The following is a 15,329-nucleotide window of genomic DNA, read 5'->3' on the forward strand; positions in this document are numbered from 1 at the left end:
TTTGAAATGTGGCCAGAATTACACACTCCATTTTGCATGAAAAAAAGCACTTTTTTGGGGGAGAGGGCCGCGTCACACAGCTTGTGAGATCTTAGTTCCCCGACCAGGGATCGAACCCTGGGCCCACGGCAGTGAAAGCACCGAGTCTTAACCACTGGACCGCCAGGGAATTCCCAAAAAGGTACTTATTTGTAAATCCTCTTCTGCATAGTTAGGATTTGATTCATTTACCCATTATAACATAATACCTGCCTAAGAATTTCTTCAGTCCATCCCAACCACCACTGCCCTGGCTGAAGCCTTTATCTCTCACCCAGATTTCCACAACAGGGTCCTAGCTGTCCTCTCTGGCTCCAGTCTTTCCCTCTACAAAGCCATCCCTCTCACTGTCTCCAGAGACATCCACCTAGAAAGTAATTCTGACTACACTACTCCCAGCCCAAAGGGCACTACTGTGCAAATTTTTAAAGGCTTCTGGTACTTACAACACTCTACTTCTATCTAATGGAAAATTGTTATAATACTCTGATATGTGTAAAGCATAGTCTACACATGGTCACGGTCATTTTCAAGGAAACTGATGAAATAAATATACAAATCTGCAGTATCTGTGACTGTGATACCCACTTAGATGCACATCCTTGCACACTGTACAGAACCACTCTGGTTCTGATAACTCTCTACCTTACCCACAAACTCCTTCTCTGTTGTCAGCACCTACCATGAGATTCCATGCTTCCACGGTTTTGCTTTGTTTACGCTGTCCTTTCTGCCAAGGGACACTGGCCTTCTCCTGACCTGTTTCTAGCGATCCCTTAAAACCAGCTGAACATTTCTCTTTTGCCAGAAATCATATCTGAAACACTCTCACCCGGCCATATGTCCCTTTTCTGTGATCCCTCTAATTCTTCATTTGTAACTCAACATTTAAACTTAACATATTGGGGTATAATTACCTGCTCATGGATTTGTCTTCTGTAAGTGAGGGCTGTCTTTCTCCTCTCTGCATCTCCAGCATCCAGTGGAGGACTTGGCCTAGAGTCAGAGCATGTAGAGGACAGTGGAGTGTGGAATGTGGAGCTTGTGAGGGAAGGCTCTGCAGTCAGACAGGCCTGGTCAAATCTTGGTTCTGTCCCTTTCTAGCCATGTGACCTTGAGCAAACGACCTCACATCTCTACATTTCAGTTTCCCTGTTGGTAAAGTGGAGATGACATCATTCCTGATTAAAAAAGCCACTGCCTCCAATTAGCACCATGCCTGACAGCAGGCACACAATACCTATTAACTATTATTTCTGCTATAAGCTCAATAAACATTGGAGGATGAATTCTTTTATACCAAACAGGCGGCCCCTTATGAAAACATACCTTTTGTTTGATCCATCTGTATAGTCGGAATGGTGATGAACACTTTCCGTATGTTAGTGTATTTTGTCTACACAACTACTCTGCTCGAAAGGTTTTACTCTCCGCCTGTTACAGATGAGGAACCTGAGAAGGGCAGTCAGTGGCTTGCTCTCAGTCACGAGAGGTTGGGCCAAACCTGGTCTGTGTGATTTTAACTGAGCTGGAGAGCGTTAAGGGGGGAACTCAGTGTCCGACTGCAGGATCAGAAAGTGGGGGATGCTGGTGGACGGGGCACAGGCTGAGATGTGAAGGAGTAGGACAGAAAGGGGCTTGTTGAAAGACCCAGCTGAATGACCATAAGTACTGGAAATTCAAAGAACAGTTCTTATGGCTAATTCAGAAGGTTCCTGTGTAGAGATGAGATTCAAAGGGAGTGGTGGATGCCTAGTTGGGAAGGACCTGGGATGCTAAGCAAGGATTTCTAACTTTATCTGGAAAACTGTACAAAAGCCAAGAGACATTTAAAAGACTGACCACACCACGTGCTGACAGGATGTGGGACAACTGAAGCCTCATTTGTTGCTGCTGGAAATAAAAAATGGTCCAGCCACTTTGGAAAACAGTTTAACAGTTTCTTTTAAAGTTAACCCGACACCTATCACGTGACCCAACCATTCCACTCCTAGGTATTCATGCAAGAAAAATGAAGCCATGCATCTACCAAAAGACAAGTACGTCCTCAGTAACTTTATCCCTAAGAGTCCCAAACTGCAAACAACCCAAACGTTCATCAACAGGAGAATGGATAAAAACAACTGTGTCATTTTCACACAATAGAATAGTACTCAGCAACGAAAAGGAACAAACTCTTAAAACACCCAACGAGATGGATAAACCTCAAAATAGTGTGCTAAGAGAAAGAAGTCAGACTGAAAGGCATATGCTGTATGTTTTCATCTATATTAAGTTCTAGAACAGGCAAGGCTGATCTATAGTGATAAAAATCAGGACAATCTTTGCTGTTTGCCTATTGGGTGAGAGTTCGTCTGACTGGGAGGGAGCATGAGGGTATTCTCTGGGATGATGGAAATGATCTATATCTTGACAGTGGTGATGGTGAACAGGTGTATAATTTTGTCAAAACTCATCAAACTGTACCCCTAATTTTATGTATTTTACTGTCTGTAAAATATATCCTGAAGAAATAAAAGTAGCAAAAAAGTACATCACAAAACAAGGCACTGCCTTGTTTATATTTGTTATATATAAACAAGGTTATATTATCTAAAGATTGGGTGTAAACTGTATTCTTATAAATCAAACCAATTTGGAGTTTAGTAGAAGAACGTGGTTACGGGAACTCCTACAAAGCGTCTATCCATTCATTCTTTAACAAATATTGATTTGTCTTAACAAATATTGATTTAGCCTAATGCTACCACTTGCCAAAGTCTGGGTGGCTTTGGACAAACGACTCTCAGTTCCTCAGTTCATTCATTTGTGAAATGGGGAAAATAATAGTACCTACCTCGTGGGGTTGTTGTAGGGACTAAAGGTGTGAATACATGTAAAACTCTTAGACTAGTGCTGGCACATAGTAAGGAGCTGGATAAATGTTAGTGAATAATATTATTACCCTCACTTATATGCTGGGCTTATGGGTTTATGTAGGATATAAACAGTAAGAGGACATAGTTCCAGTTCTAGAAAATGTATGATCTAGAAGGAAGGATGAAAAATAAATATATTAAATGAATATGCTTGATACAATAACAGAACTTGAAAAGTGCTTTGAGGGCATAAATGACTCACTGTCTTGGAATGGAAAATCCATTCAAAATGAAAATAATCAGCCATCTAAATCAAATCAAGTTCAGAGAGTCATTCACTGTTCTTTCAGTATTATCATGACTGTAATAATGCCTCCTATTCTTGGCATCTGGAATTTAGAGCTCCCAGGGCTCAGGCCGGTGACTTCTTTTCTTCTGTGTCCTGGCTTACCCCTAGGTGACTTCATCCTTTCATGAACTGTGGTGCTTTGTCCATGTCTCTAAGCCCAGCATTACGCCTGAATTCCAACCGCTTGTGACATTTCATACTGAGCACCTCTAAGTGCAGAGTCTCCATTCACAGCCCCTCACACCTGCTTTTCCCACGGCATGCCCCATCTTGGAACTAGCAGCCTCGTTCCCCAAGCCACCCACTCCTAAAGTCTCGCGCTTGCACGCCTCCTCTCTTTTGCTCGTGTTTCATACCCAGTATCAGCACATCCTGAAACCAGGCATTTATCCTAAAAGCACCACCACCTCCTTCACCTAGACCACCGCAAGAGCTTCCTAAGTGGTCTCCCCGCTTCTGCTCCCCCAAAAGCTTTTCTCAGCACAGCAGCCGGGTGATCTTTCCAAAACATTAACGATCCAAGGCCTTCCTCTGCTCTAAACCCTCGAATGGGTTTCCTTCGCACTGTCCTCTTCATGGTCTGTGAGGCACTAGACAACCTGGCCCTGGACTACGTCTCTGCCCTCCGCCCCCCCACCAGTCTCCCTCTCACCCCCTCCACTCCAGCCACACGACCTCCTTGCTGTCTCTTCAACATGCCAGCCAAGCTCTTACCTCATGGCCTTTGCACATGCTGTTTCCTTTGCCTGAAATGCCCTTCCTCCAGATAGCCTCATGGCTCCCTCCCTCCCTTTATTCAAATCTCTCCTCAAATATCACTATCCTAGCGAAAACAGTGCTACACCCCACCCCAACCTCTAGCTGTTTTACCCTGCTTTTTTCCCTAGTGCCTGCTATTCTATTATATTAGTTTATTGCCCTCGCTTGACTATAAGCCTCATGGGCTTGCTTGTCTTTGTCACATCCTCATGGCCTAGAACAGTGCCTGGCACATAGTAGATGCTCACTTGATATTTGTTGGATGAATGAATGAATGACTATTAGCTCATGCAGAGCTTCATCATTTACAAAGCAGTCACGTCTACAACGTCTTTTTTTTTTTTTTAATTGATTTATTTATTTTTGGCTGTGTTGGGTCTTCGTTTCTGTGCGAGGGCTTTCTCTAGTTGCGGCAAGCGGGGGCCACTCTTCATCGTGGTGCGCGGGCCTCTCACCATCGCGGCCTCTCTTGTTGCGGAGCACAGGCTCCAGACGCGCAGGCTCAGTAGTTGTGGCTCACAGGCCTAGTTGCTCCGCGGCATGTGGGATCCTCCCAGACCAGGGCTCGAACCCGTGTCCCCTGCATTGGCAGGCAGATTCTCAACCACTGCGCCACCAGGGAAGCCCTACAACATCTTAATGAGCCCTATAACAAAGCGGGGGCTAGGCTTTGTTTAGTCATTTTACAGGTCAGTCAAGAGTCTGCTTAATATTTTTCAGTCCTTTGCTCGTCATGCAGCTCTTGGTCACACAGGTCAAACCCTGGTCTTTCACCTTCAAACCCAGTTTATTCATCATAATCATAAAATATTATTAGTCATGGTTAACAATCTGTCAGTACTCCTCTTGACACTTCACTTGCGGTATCTCACTTAACTTTAACAACAAAGCCTTGAGTTAGGTGCTCACGGTTGCTATTCTACAGGTGAGGAAATTAAGGCACAGCTAAATAACTTACCCAAGGTCACAGAGCTGGGAAGTGGTAAATTCAGAATCTGGGTCCTGGCAGCCTGGCTCCTCGGACTTGTTCTCAGCCAGCCAGCCCATTAGGCACAGCTTGTGAAGTAAAGAGAGTTAAGGAAACTAAGGAACAAGTATCCACTTTGTTCTAGGGCTTTCTGCCATTGTGAATGAAGCTTTTTGCTCTTGCAGCATTTAGCAGAACCTTTTTTCTTTAAGGTCATAAGGTGGAAATCAGTTGCATCTCAAATACAGTTTACTTTATGTTGTCTTCCGCTTTTCATACATCTTTAGAATGTTTGCAACATTTGTTTCTGATTTGAGGGGTCATTTAGGAGTCATGGGCAGGGCTCACTAGTTTCCAGCAGTCTGTCTTCTGCCTCCCTCAGAGCTTTGTGGTACCACTGTGGCCCTGCGCGCTGGCAGGCGCTCCCTCCAGCTCCAGGTCCCACCTCCCCACTCCTCCTCGCCCCATGACCTGCCTTGTTTCATAAATCATCGCCTTCAGCCTATCACATAACCTACATTGTGGAACATTCAATTTCTTTTCCTTTCCTTTCCTTTCTTTTCTTTTTTTTTTCAAAAGTAAGAATCTATTTGATTGGATGTGATGGCACCAGAGGCAGAAATATGGAGGAATTTCAAACGGTGAGAAATCCATTTCAGCTACCTGGATTTTGAGAAGCAAATTGTGATTCCCCAACTTATTGAGCTGGACAAGTTAGATGAACTAAAAAAGCTTTACTGACTTGTCTACTTGTCTCCAAGTCAATCAAGTGTCTGTGAATGTTGCCTATTTTCTGCTCTTTCTGGCTCTTCAAATTATTAACTTAGAAGTGTGCAAAAAGTTACATAGAGGTAGCTATCCTTATGATATCAAACCCCTCAGGGAATAATAAGCCAGCACTCAGAATTTGAAAAACCAATCAAGTATTTTGACGGTTTCCTCATTTTTTTGTAATATAAAGATTCATGGCAGTAATTTGGGAATAGTAGGCTGTGAGTTCCTTCAGGGCAGCATGTGATCTATTTATCCAGGTATCCCAATGCCTGCCATGTAGCAGGTGCTCACCAGAGGAGGTGCTTAACATGGTAGGCACTTGACAAATATATGTTGAATCTCTAGTACTCAGTCTTTTATTGCCAACTTGAAGACTTGTCTCACACACACACACACCCTAGGTTGTGAGCTCTTAGATGAGAAGATCTGTGCCTTATTCCTCTCTGCATTCCCTAATATAAAACCACCCGATAGCAGGTGATCATTAAATGATCACTGAATTAAACAGCACAAGGATTTTAACTTGTCACTTGTTTTACCTGCCCTTCTCCACTCCCCCTTGTTCATTTGGCTCTCAGGCCAGAGTGCCTAAAACCATTGCATCAATCTAATCAAATATTTGAAGGCCAGAGACCTTGACATTATTCAAATCAACTTCAGAATTACATTTTTCAATTTTACCCTGGTCATTTCATAAGTAGATCTAGCTACTCACTAACTGCTATCCCAGGAGGTAAAAAAAAAAAGCATAAGCTTAATGAATTTGGTCAGACATACTGTGTAACAGATGTCCAACATGCTGCCATGAGTTTAAATCATAAATATGATGGCTCTGTTTGGCATGGCAAAACATATTAGAAGTGTTTTATTGGTCACTGGGCAACTTACTAGATAGAAGGGGAATGATTCTGAAAACTGCAGAAGCTACCACTAGTAGCATCTCAAAAGGAGCCCTGGAGAAACACAGATAACCTGCTTGCAATGATTCATCAAGTTGGTCCTTTGTTTCCCTAATTTGAGTGTCAAGTGCAACCATCCAATAAAGAATTGCCAAGACCCAATAAGATTCTCTTCTGGCTGCTGCTTTTTCTGCCCTAACTGGTACTATTCATGCCTAAAGCACAAATTGAATAAATAGCTTCAAGGCTGGCAATGTTGGACAGTGTTCGGATTTTTTTGTTTTTCCTTGAAAGGCTGAATCCCATATGTTTCTCACTTTCCCCCAAATGTATTGCATTGATAGTCATTGTTGCACCCATTAATTTTAACTTTCTTAATACTGGGTATAGAAGGATGCCTCATAAGTTAAAAATAGTTCCTGTTTTATCATCAGTCCAGCAATGGATTAGTGAAGATTAAAAAAGGATTGTAATGCCTTTTTCGGCCTTGAGAAAGCTCTTATTGTGCCTATGGTTCAGTTGGCCTGCTGATCATTTCCATCTTAATGTAATTTTTAACATTACGCTGCTACAGGTGAGGTGTTAAGTAATCCATTAAGAACTATTTTTGCTGGCTGAGCAATTTCACAAGAAATATGTTTTTAACTAAATTAGACATTTAACAAATGCCATTTGTAATTCAACGCGGGGCGGGAGGAGGGAGAGTATCCTTAAAACAAGCTATGGATGTGAATTTCCCAAGAAAAAACAAATGATTTTTTAAAAATTTTAATTGAAGTTCTGAATATGAAATTATGTACTGTCAGTGCAGTAGACTAACACAGGAGAGCACCAAAGGCCTTAGGATTCTTACAAAATAAGCAGTAAGCAGTTTTAGCTCTAGCAGCCAGAAATCTTTCATTTAAATTAGGCAGAATCTGCAGGTCCAGTTAATCCTGTGGATATCATGTGCTGAATGTTCTTAACACTTTTATATCATTTAGATGAACACTAGGAACCTCAAGATTTTGATAGAAAAATAAACTATAATATTTAAAACAAGTAATGAATGAAATAATTTCGATGAAAATGAGGATATAAAGATTGCATGAGAATAACTCGATTTAAAAAGTAAAATTAAGGGGAAGAGAATATCAGAAAGCTTACAATTGGAAAACTGAAACAATAATTTCTTTGAAAAAATTATTTCGTGACAGATTCCTCCACACTATGAACATAAACGCAAATGCTATAAATAGAGCTATTGACATTTGGGCTGTTGACTTGTTTTTATCAAAATCACAGAACAGAAATCGTAGTTTGCAAATTTTCAAATGGCTATCATGTTCAAAATCCAATAGGGTTCTCCTTCCCTTTTACTTGATGACTTCATAAAAGATAAATAAGCCCTCGGACTAAGAGGTGGGTATACGGGCACGGTTAACTCTCTCGCCCCAGAAATTCTACTCGGCTGAAAAGATTATTATTTGGGGGCGGGAAGGGGGGAATGCAGAGGGCTTTAGGACCCGGCAGGCGGCAGTTGTGTAGATCGCTGAGAGACTACGAGGGTCCGGTTCAGCTTCAATTCTGTCTCTAATCTCTGCAACAGCGGCTCTTCCTGGGTCCCGCGGCTTTCCTGCTCACTCAGCTGCGGCAGGAGGCCCGGAGAAAATCAGAGCCGCTTCCGCCCCATCACCCACGATGGAAACCCTCCAAGAAAAAGTAGCCCCGGACGCGTGTGCCTGAGGATTCCGCACAAAAGAGGTGCCCAAAATGAAGACCCTGGTGGTGAGTCATTTGTTATAACTCCTCTGGGCAGAGGCGGGACCCCCGGGCGCAGCGTCCCCGGGGCGCACGGGAGAGCTCCAGGGTGCCTGACCCTGCGCTGCGAGGTCGCCCGTTCCAAAGGAACAACTTTCCACCTGCTCCGCGTCCACTCCCGATTCCTCGCTTCAGCCTGGCTCGGAATCCCAGAGCCCGAATGGGAACTCGGGTTGCTGGGCTCCTGGATCTCCGGCGGGAGTTCCGAGCGGCCAGCGGAGAGCTAGAGAAGCCTTGGAGTGGTGGGCGCCTTGCTCGGGGATGGGGGTGCCCTAACGAAACAGCCTGGTAAAAAACTAAGAGGGGCGGGAAGGGGGGACCTTTGCAGACTTTCTTGGTTTCCTTGTCGGATTTCAAACTTGCAAGGATCGCTAAGGTAGAGCCCCACGGGTCCAGAAGGGAGAAGCTAGACATTCCATAGCCGAGCTGGGGCAGAGGGCCCCCTCCCAAAGTGTGAGCCCACCCCTGCCCTCGCCGCCGGCGCGCTCTTCTTCACGTAGCCGGGCGCCACGCACCACCTGTCCTCTGCCGAGGGATGTGGGAGGCGGCGGCAGCCCAGAGCAGCGACGCGCGGGGAGCATCCCCTGCCGTACGCGGGGAGACGGTGCCTCCTCTGCCGGGCTGCGTGCTGTCAAGGTGGGACCCGGGCTACCCCCGCTGCCCCCGCCCGTCTGACCGTCGCGCCGGAGTCCCCGCCGGGCGCGCTCCTCCCGGGTCGGCGCTCAGCGACTCTCCTGTGCTCTCTCCCGCTCTCCCGCAGCGCCATGGTCTGGCAGTGTGTTTAGCGCTCACCACCATGTGCACCAGCTTGTTGCTCGTGTACAGCAGCCTAGGCGGCCAGAAGGAGCGGCCCCCGCAGCAGCAGCAGGCAGCGGCGACCGGCAGCCCCTCGCCGCACCCCGAGGCCCCCGCGGGACCGCGGCCACTGGACGGATACCTTGGCGTGGCGGACCACAAGGTGACAGCTTGCTCGCCAGCCTTCCCGCCACCCAGCCTGGGGATCCCGCACACCTGAGCTTGCCCCCTTCCCCGGGGTTGGGAGGCGCCGTGAGTAGGTGCCACTCAGAGGCTGGAAGTGCGAGTGGACCCGCTGGGGTGGGACAGGATAGTTCCTACTTGGTGTGAATTTCTATTTGGAGAAGGAAGCAAAGTTTTTCAGGGAATAGGGATGAGATGGGTGCACCCCAAAGCCTAATTTCCTAACAGGAACTGTCCCTGGAATTAGAACCGCCTCATCCCCAGAATTGCAGCTATCGCTGGGTGCAGGGTTCCTGAAGCCTCGGGTTTGGCAGCGAAGTCGCGCCCTAGTGGGAGGAGACCCGGGAATGGCGCGGGTACCAGCCCGAGCTTACCTCCGACAGGGAACCGGAGGCTGAGTAGCAGCCAGTCCGCGGCCGCAGCTCAGGCTCGCAGACTCCTATCTGATCTCTGCTTCGGATGCTCTGGGCTAAATTACTACAGCCCTGGGGAGCGGTGCCCAGGCAAGCGCGGAAGGCTTGAGGCACAAACTCAGCTTCCATTGGCTTGAAACTCATCGTTGAGGGCCTATTTTCCTCTGCCTTCCGGGAAGCCGCTGCATGGCTTGGCTAATAATTAATAAGGTGAATTTTTAAGAAATTGAGCCTTCTTTCCCTGGAATAATAAATCTCTCGTTTCAGTGTGTGAAGCCTCTGGGAGAATCCTAATCAAGTTTCCTGGTTCTGAAAAGATATTTTAATGCACTTTAAATGTATTCCCCATCATTTGAAGCTGCTAATATATTTTTATTAAAACACAGTTCCATTCTGTATATGCCCTATAAAGCTAGAGGATTTCTTGAAACCACCCAGCTATTTTGCTTTTTGTATTACTAGGTTGTATGGCTGTGAACCAAAGTAATATTTAGCAGGTGCTCCTTTTGTGTGAAAAGATGGTTCTAACCATGCATGAAAAAGTCAAACTTTTTTTAAGTGGCAATCAAAATACTTCTACTCACTTGTGCAATGGATAATGCTAAGGATTTTGGAGGATACAAAAGAATTTAAGGCAGGACGCAGCCTTTAGGGATCTTTGAATGCCTGTGGGAAAACAAACAACATACGGTGAAATGTGGATGGATGGATAGACGACAGAGAGACAGAGAGATAGACAGTAGATATAAATGTATAGGAAATACTGGATATAAACAGTTACTACTGTTGGAGTACAGAGATGAGAAAGATCTCTGCCTCGGTAGGATCAAGGAAAGTTTCTTTGAAAAAGTGGAACTTGCACTGGGAATAATTCAGGGAAGCAGAAAAGAGGGAGAGATTTCATTAGGAAGTGATTTACTGGGGAGAGTGCTGGTGGTAGATCTTAAATCAAAAGTAGAGAGGGCCATCAGTTTCACAATTTCTGTTTTCACAAGCTTCTGTTTTCTCTTTAAGTTGTTGATTGATTACATACTTTGTATCTGCATGTGCAAGCAACCCATAAGGGCTGGAGTTCTAGAAAAGTTTGTGCATTGACTTCTGACTGTGGAGGGATGTGGTGTTTATGTGTTTATAATGAATATATTGAACATGGTGGATTTTCATGGCTATTGTTTCGTGGAAATGGCTATCTAGCACTTGTGAAGCTTTGGTTAATAGGGCTGTCAAAAGGTAAATTTGCTGTAAGCTTTGATCTGCCTTTAGGAAGATATTGCTAATACTTTCCTTCCTGTGCTCTCCTGCTGGACAGACACCAGCTAAGAATATTGATAGCCTAAGGCAAAATATGATGCCCTTATGTTCTTCTTCAAAACAGTGTTTATTCACACAAATATGTTGGATTCCATTTTCAATGTATCAGAGCCTTATTTCATTAAAATGAAGAACAGCCCTGTTGGAGAAGGAATGTGGGAACTCTGTATGAGAAATTGAGATAATCTGTAGTGAAGGGTTTTGTAAACTATGAAGTGTTATGTGAATGATACATATGTGTGGAAGACCTTGGAATTCTTAGCAGAGAATTAAAAATGTGACCAGGAAGGTCTTAGCAGATAATACCAATGAAATTCTTTCATAGAAAACCAACCTCTCACAAAATTCCATACCCAAAGGGTTCAACAAAGTTTACCCTACCTCAAGCAAAGGAACAAATGCAAATATTAAAATCTATGCCTTCTCTTTAGGCATTATTCCAATTGTCCCACTGAAGGAAATGTAAACGTCTGCTCAGAATGTAGTCACTTTACTGCTAACTATCTAACTGGCCGGAAGTTCGGCAGTTTCATTTCCAATGGCTGTCTGAAGGTGCACGTGTAAAATGTTTACGTCTTCTCCCAAAATTGCTGTTTAGGTTTACTTGGGATCTTCCTATAGTCTTGCTTAAGCAGAGGTAGAAATCATTTGTTAGACTGTTACTAGGATTTTTTTTTTCAGTTAACACAGGGGATGATAAATGAAAGCTTTTCTATTCTTATGTTGCCAGATGATACTCTGATTGCTTTTTTGCCCCACTCTCACATCAAGCTTTAGAAAAATTATAGGATATGTTGAATATGATGACCACCAAGCCATATGCTGCTGCATATTGAATCAGAATTCCAACAGACTTTCAATTGGCCATTGATTTACTGAATCTGGAGAGAGTTACAGATACCATTTAGGAAAACGTTCACATTTCCATGGCTAGAGGTCCCAAAGTCTGATAAATATGTAGTGTTTTTGTTCAGTTACATGATGGCATTAACATTATAATTCCAAGATTAAATTCAACAGGTGGTCCTGATCCCCAGCACCTGAATTTCACAAATTACCGCCTGTCTGCAATGATAGTCTTGTCCCATATGCTGCAGACTGAATTACTGTTGAGATTAAATCACTATGTGCTTTTGTTGAAAGACATGCTGCAAGTCAAGCCAGCGATGAGCAATATGTGTTGAAGCTTAAAATATCACTTTCCATGGTCGTATTCCCTACTTCCTCTTTCACAAACGATGCTAGCGGAAATTGTAATTCCAGTATGACTAAGTAAGTGAGGGCTACTTGGAGTTTCTTGTGATAATGAAACCATTTCATTTTCTCTTAGATAGATTTTTTTCTCTTCATTCTCAACCCTTCCCCTGACCTTTTCCCACACATGTTCCACCAACTCATTTCCATCTTGTTACATATCTGTCACTGCAGCTACTGTATCTGCATCCTGCCATTTCCTGGTCCCCGATTTTGGAAGGCATTGATTTCTAATCAGATCTTCCAGATCTAAGCAAAGAAGTCAATCTTCATGGCTTGGAGAAACTTCTGCCTTTAGAACTGCAGCATAATGTATAATCAAACTAAAACACACATGCACACAAACACACACACACACACTCACTCACTAAATCAAGCAACCCTCAGAGGAAAGCTCCAAGTCTCCCAGCAGAGTGGAAGGGGGCATGAAGCACATTATGTGTTCAGTCTGGGTTGGGTCCAGGTAGATAAAGTCATTTGCCATCTGGTGGACCCTGTGAAATGAAACTGTGAGCCGATTCCCATTTCCAGTGGACCGGAGCCCTTATCACAGAAGGCCCACTTGTCACCTGGGTTGCCCTCTTCTTAGGTGGCTTATGAAAGAGCAGTGATCATGGGGCCTGAAGCTGAGCTGCTATCTCCTCGCTTCGGTAGTAGTTCCCAAGAATGGATTTTACACGTACCGGTGACATGCTTGCCCTTGGTTCTTTCTTTCCTTAAGCACTCAGTTATTCAGACAAAACCAAACTGCTTAGAGGTAATAGTACTATCACTATTAATTGGTAGATGTCCAGTTGGAATGATAAGACAAGTCAATGCAAGAGTTGAAAAGTAATTCAAAACCGGAAAAAAAGGTATATGCCATATAACTTACGTTGAAATTATGGCGTAAGAATTCTTCCTTTAGAGAGGTATATACATTCTCAAATACAAGTTTACACCATTTATTAGCCCCTGTTGTATAATATTTGAGGCATCCAATGAATGATAAATAATTTGGATCTCAAAGAAATTTAAAGCGAGCTTATTTTCAGTGCTCAAGTATTACAAAATGTAATCTGCCAATGATGACAAAACTGTGTTATCACAAAGCATCAACCAAATGGGATCATGAAATGAACTGTTTTTTATGGGAGAAGAGTTCCAATAATGTGGGTGTTTCTACTGGAGAAGTTAAACTATTTTAACATTTACTGAATAGTTAACCTTCCTTAATTCTGAAACCAGAAGTATTTCTCCACCTTCCCACAGGAGTAATCCCAAGATACTTCTATGCCAAAGCCCAGATTGTACCTAGCAGATGGTCTGACCTGGCCCCCTCTCAAGTTTCAGGCATTCTGGCCTCCCTGCTGATCCTTGGACACTCATTCTGCCTCAGGACCTTTGCACTTGCTGTTTCATCTCCCTGGAAAGCTCTCACTCAAGATCTTTTGCATGGTTGATTCCTTATGGTCATTTAGTCCTCAGATCACATATCATCTTCTTGTGTACCACACTCTTTAAATAGCCCCCTTCTCACGAGTCATTCTCTATCATACCAGCCTGTTTTATTTTCCTTATAATACTTAACAATATCTGAAATAATCTTAAAGTTTACTTGTCTCTTTTCTGCCGTCCCCCCAAGTAGAATCTAAGTGCTCTGATATCAAAGCATCTGATACATCTTGTTGACCAGTTTAAATCCAGGCCCTAATACTTGGCCATTGGTGGGCACACAATAAGTATTTATGGAAGGAAAGAAGAACACAGGGCGTATTGCGGGTGGGGTATCCCTGGAGAAGGACAGAGCTGCCTTTCCTTATGTCAAGTCCTTTCTCTGCAAGACACATCGGTGCAGTCCCAGGCCCAGATATGTCTCATCTTTCCTAAATTTGATTTCCTCCTCCTCCACCTCTTAATAATGATAATAGGAAATGATTTGAAACATAAGAGTCTTTGGGAATAAGATTTGGGAATCTACCATTTTAATAGGCTTCCCTTATGGTTCTTGTGCACGTTAAAGTTTGAGAGTCATCATTTGAAACGTTTTTGATCATCATAGTGTGTAGTTCTGTAGCTAATTTGTTTCTGGGTTTTTGAACTAGTCATAACCCTTAGTAAATATTCATTGAAGGCCTAATAGTTGCAAAATTCCAGGGTATCCTGGAAGAAGAACACAGTCCCTGCCCTCAAAGAACCTTTGATCTAATTGGAAAGAAAAGACAAAGAAGCAAGAAAGGTTAAATAATAAAGCAAGTGCTGAATAATAATATGAAACCAAGAAACAGTACATCAAGGCATGGACACTAAAAAGGAGCAATTTCTGTGATCTTTCTCATCTATAAAGTAAGTTAGATACTGTTGTTACCTTAGAAGCTATAAAACTTTCAAACTAAAATTCTATTATTCATTAGCCCTTTTAAATATATGTGTGTATGTTTCTATATACATATTACATAAATGACTGTCAGTGAATAATTAGTAAACAACTTAAATATTAAATCAACTTCAAAGTGGATTTTATTTATTTATTATTTATTTATTTATTTAATTTTATTTCTGGAACCATTTTATTTCACTCCTCATATCACCCTTGTGAGAGTAAAAGGTTTTCTGGCTTTCTTTCTCTCATTGGTTGTGAAAAGGAGTTATTAGAAAAAGAGCTATTTCAAGTCAAAGAGCTATTAATGTCAAGCCCAAGCATTCCCACTTAGAGATGTTTTGGAAAAGTCAGATTCAGGGACAAACGTGTGTATAGTCACAGTGGAAAGTTCTGTCTGCAGTTAGACTGACTTTGCCAAGAACAGATTAGGATGATTTGATCTGTTTTCTACTCATTAGCAGGGTGATGTTGTTTGACTGTTTACAGAGGATGTGTCCTAATATGAAATATGTGTCCTAAAGGAAAACCTGTAATTGCTGGGATATTGTGCTTTCTTTCTTTTCTTT

At 43.2% G+C, this 15,329-nt stretch overlaps 1 protein-coding gene across 1 annotated transcript in view; it reads left to right on the forward strand.

Annotated features, from left to right (window-relative positions):
* Positions 1-8,307: 8,307 nt before the first annotated feature.
* Positions 8,308-15,329, forward strand: part of ST6GALNAC5 (ST6 N-acetylgalactosaminide alpha-2,6-sialyltransferase 5) — a 188,232-nt gene continuing 181,210 nt past the window's right edge. The window contains exons 1-2 of the mRNA XM_057555661.1: positions 8,308-8,412; positions 9,206-9,403. Of these exons, the coding sequence (XP_057411644.1) occupies positions 8,398-8,412; positions 9,206-9,403 (213 nt within the window). The 5' untranslated portion in view covers positions 8,308-8,397. The remainder of the gene's footprint in view (positions 8,413-9,205; positions 9,404-15,329) is intronic.

This window comes from Balaenoptera acutorostrata, chromosome 1 (assembly GCF_949987535.1).
Source record: "Balaenoptera acutorostrata chromosome 1, mBalAcu1.1, whole genome shotgun sequence".
NCBI lineage: Eukaryota > Metazoa > Chordata > Mammalia > Artiodactyla > Balaenopteridae > Balaenoptera > Balaenoptera acutorostrata.